This window comes from Fukomys damarensis, unplaced genomic scaffold, assembly GCF_012274545.1.
Source record: "Fukomys damarensis isolate Sample0158 unplaced genomic scaffold, DMR_v1.0_HiC HiC_scaffold_19, whole genome shotgun sequence".
Taxonomy (NCBI): Eukaryota; Metazoa; Chordata; class Mammalia; order Rodentia; family Bathyergidae; genus Fukomys; species Fukomys damarensis.
Window position 1 is genome coordinate 29,561,750 of NW_022900931.1, and position 616 is coordinate 29,562,365.

Here is a 616-nt window from a genome sequence, read left to right on the forward strand (position 1 = left end):
CCCTCAGACCCTCAGACCCTCAGACCCTCAGACCCTCACCTTATAGACGGCCACACAGGCTGATGTGCAGCCCAGGTGGACGCCGATGGCCGCCATGAGGCGGCAGGGACCGCGCAGCAGAAACAAGTCGCTCCCCGGCGCCAAAGGCTACGAGCCGCCGAGAAACCTCATCAGGCAACGCAGAGACCTCACGCTTCGGCCCGCCCACTGCCTCCGCACCGCCGCCAATCAACCCAAAGGTCCCGCCTTTCCTCCCAGCAGCCAGCGAATAGCTTCAGTGCGTCTCTCCGGGCTCCTCTGAAGCCTCACAACGCCTGTGTAGTGCGCACGCGCCAAAGGTGGAGGGCCAGGAAGAGGTTCTTTCGCTCCACCCCTTTAGGTGTCTCTTTCGTGAGAGCCAATGGAAACTGTCGGATGAGTTGCGTCATTCGTCCTAGCAACTCCGGGCAGATTCTCTCCAGTCTTGGACCTCGGCTCGCGAGTTCTCTGAGGCATCCTCCGGCTACGGCAGAGCGGGCGGCGGCACCTGTGCTGCGGCTCAGCATGAGGCACGCAAACCCAGCTGCCCTGGTGGCCTTCTGCGCCGGACTGTGGGTCTCGAACCCGGCGCCGGCGC

The 616-nt window shown here is 64.1% G+C and overlaps 1 protein-coding gene across 2 annotated transcripts in view; it reads right to left on the minus strand.

Moving 5' to 3' along the window:
- Nucleotides 1-241, minus strand: part of Hspa14 (heat shock protein family A (Hsp70) member 14) — a 37,811-nt gene extending 37,570 nt beyond the window's left edge. Inside the window, exon 1 of one of the 2 annotated variants that reach the window (XM_033765613.1) lies at nt 40-241. In XM_033765613.1, coding sequence (XP_033621504.1) covers nt 40-96 — 57 coding nt within the window. In that variant the 5' untranslated portion in view covers nt 97-241. The remainder of the gene's footprint in view (nt 1-39) is intronic. The other variant, XM_010641969.3, reaches the window with a different exon arrangement.
- Nucleotides 242-616: the final 375 nt, after the last annotated feature.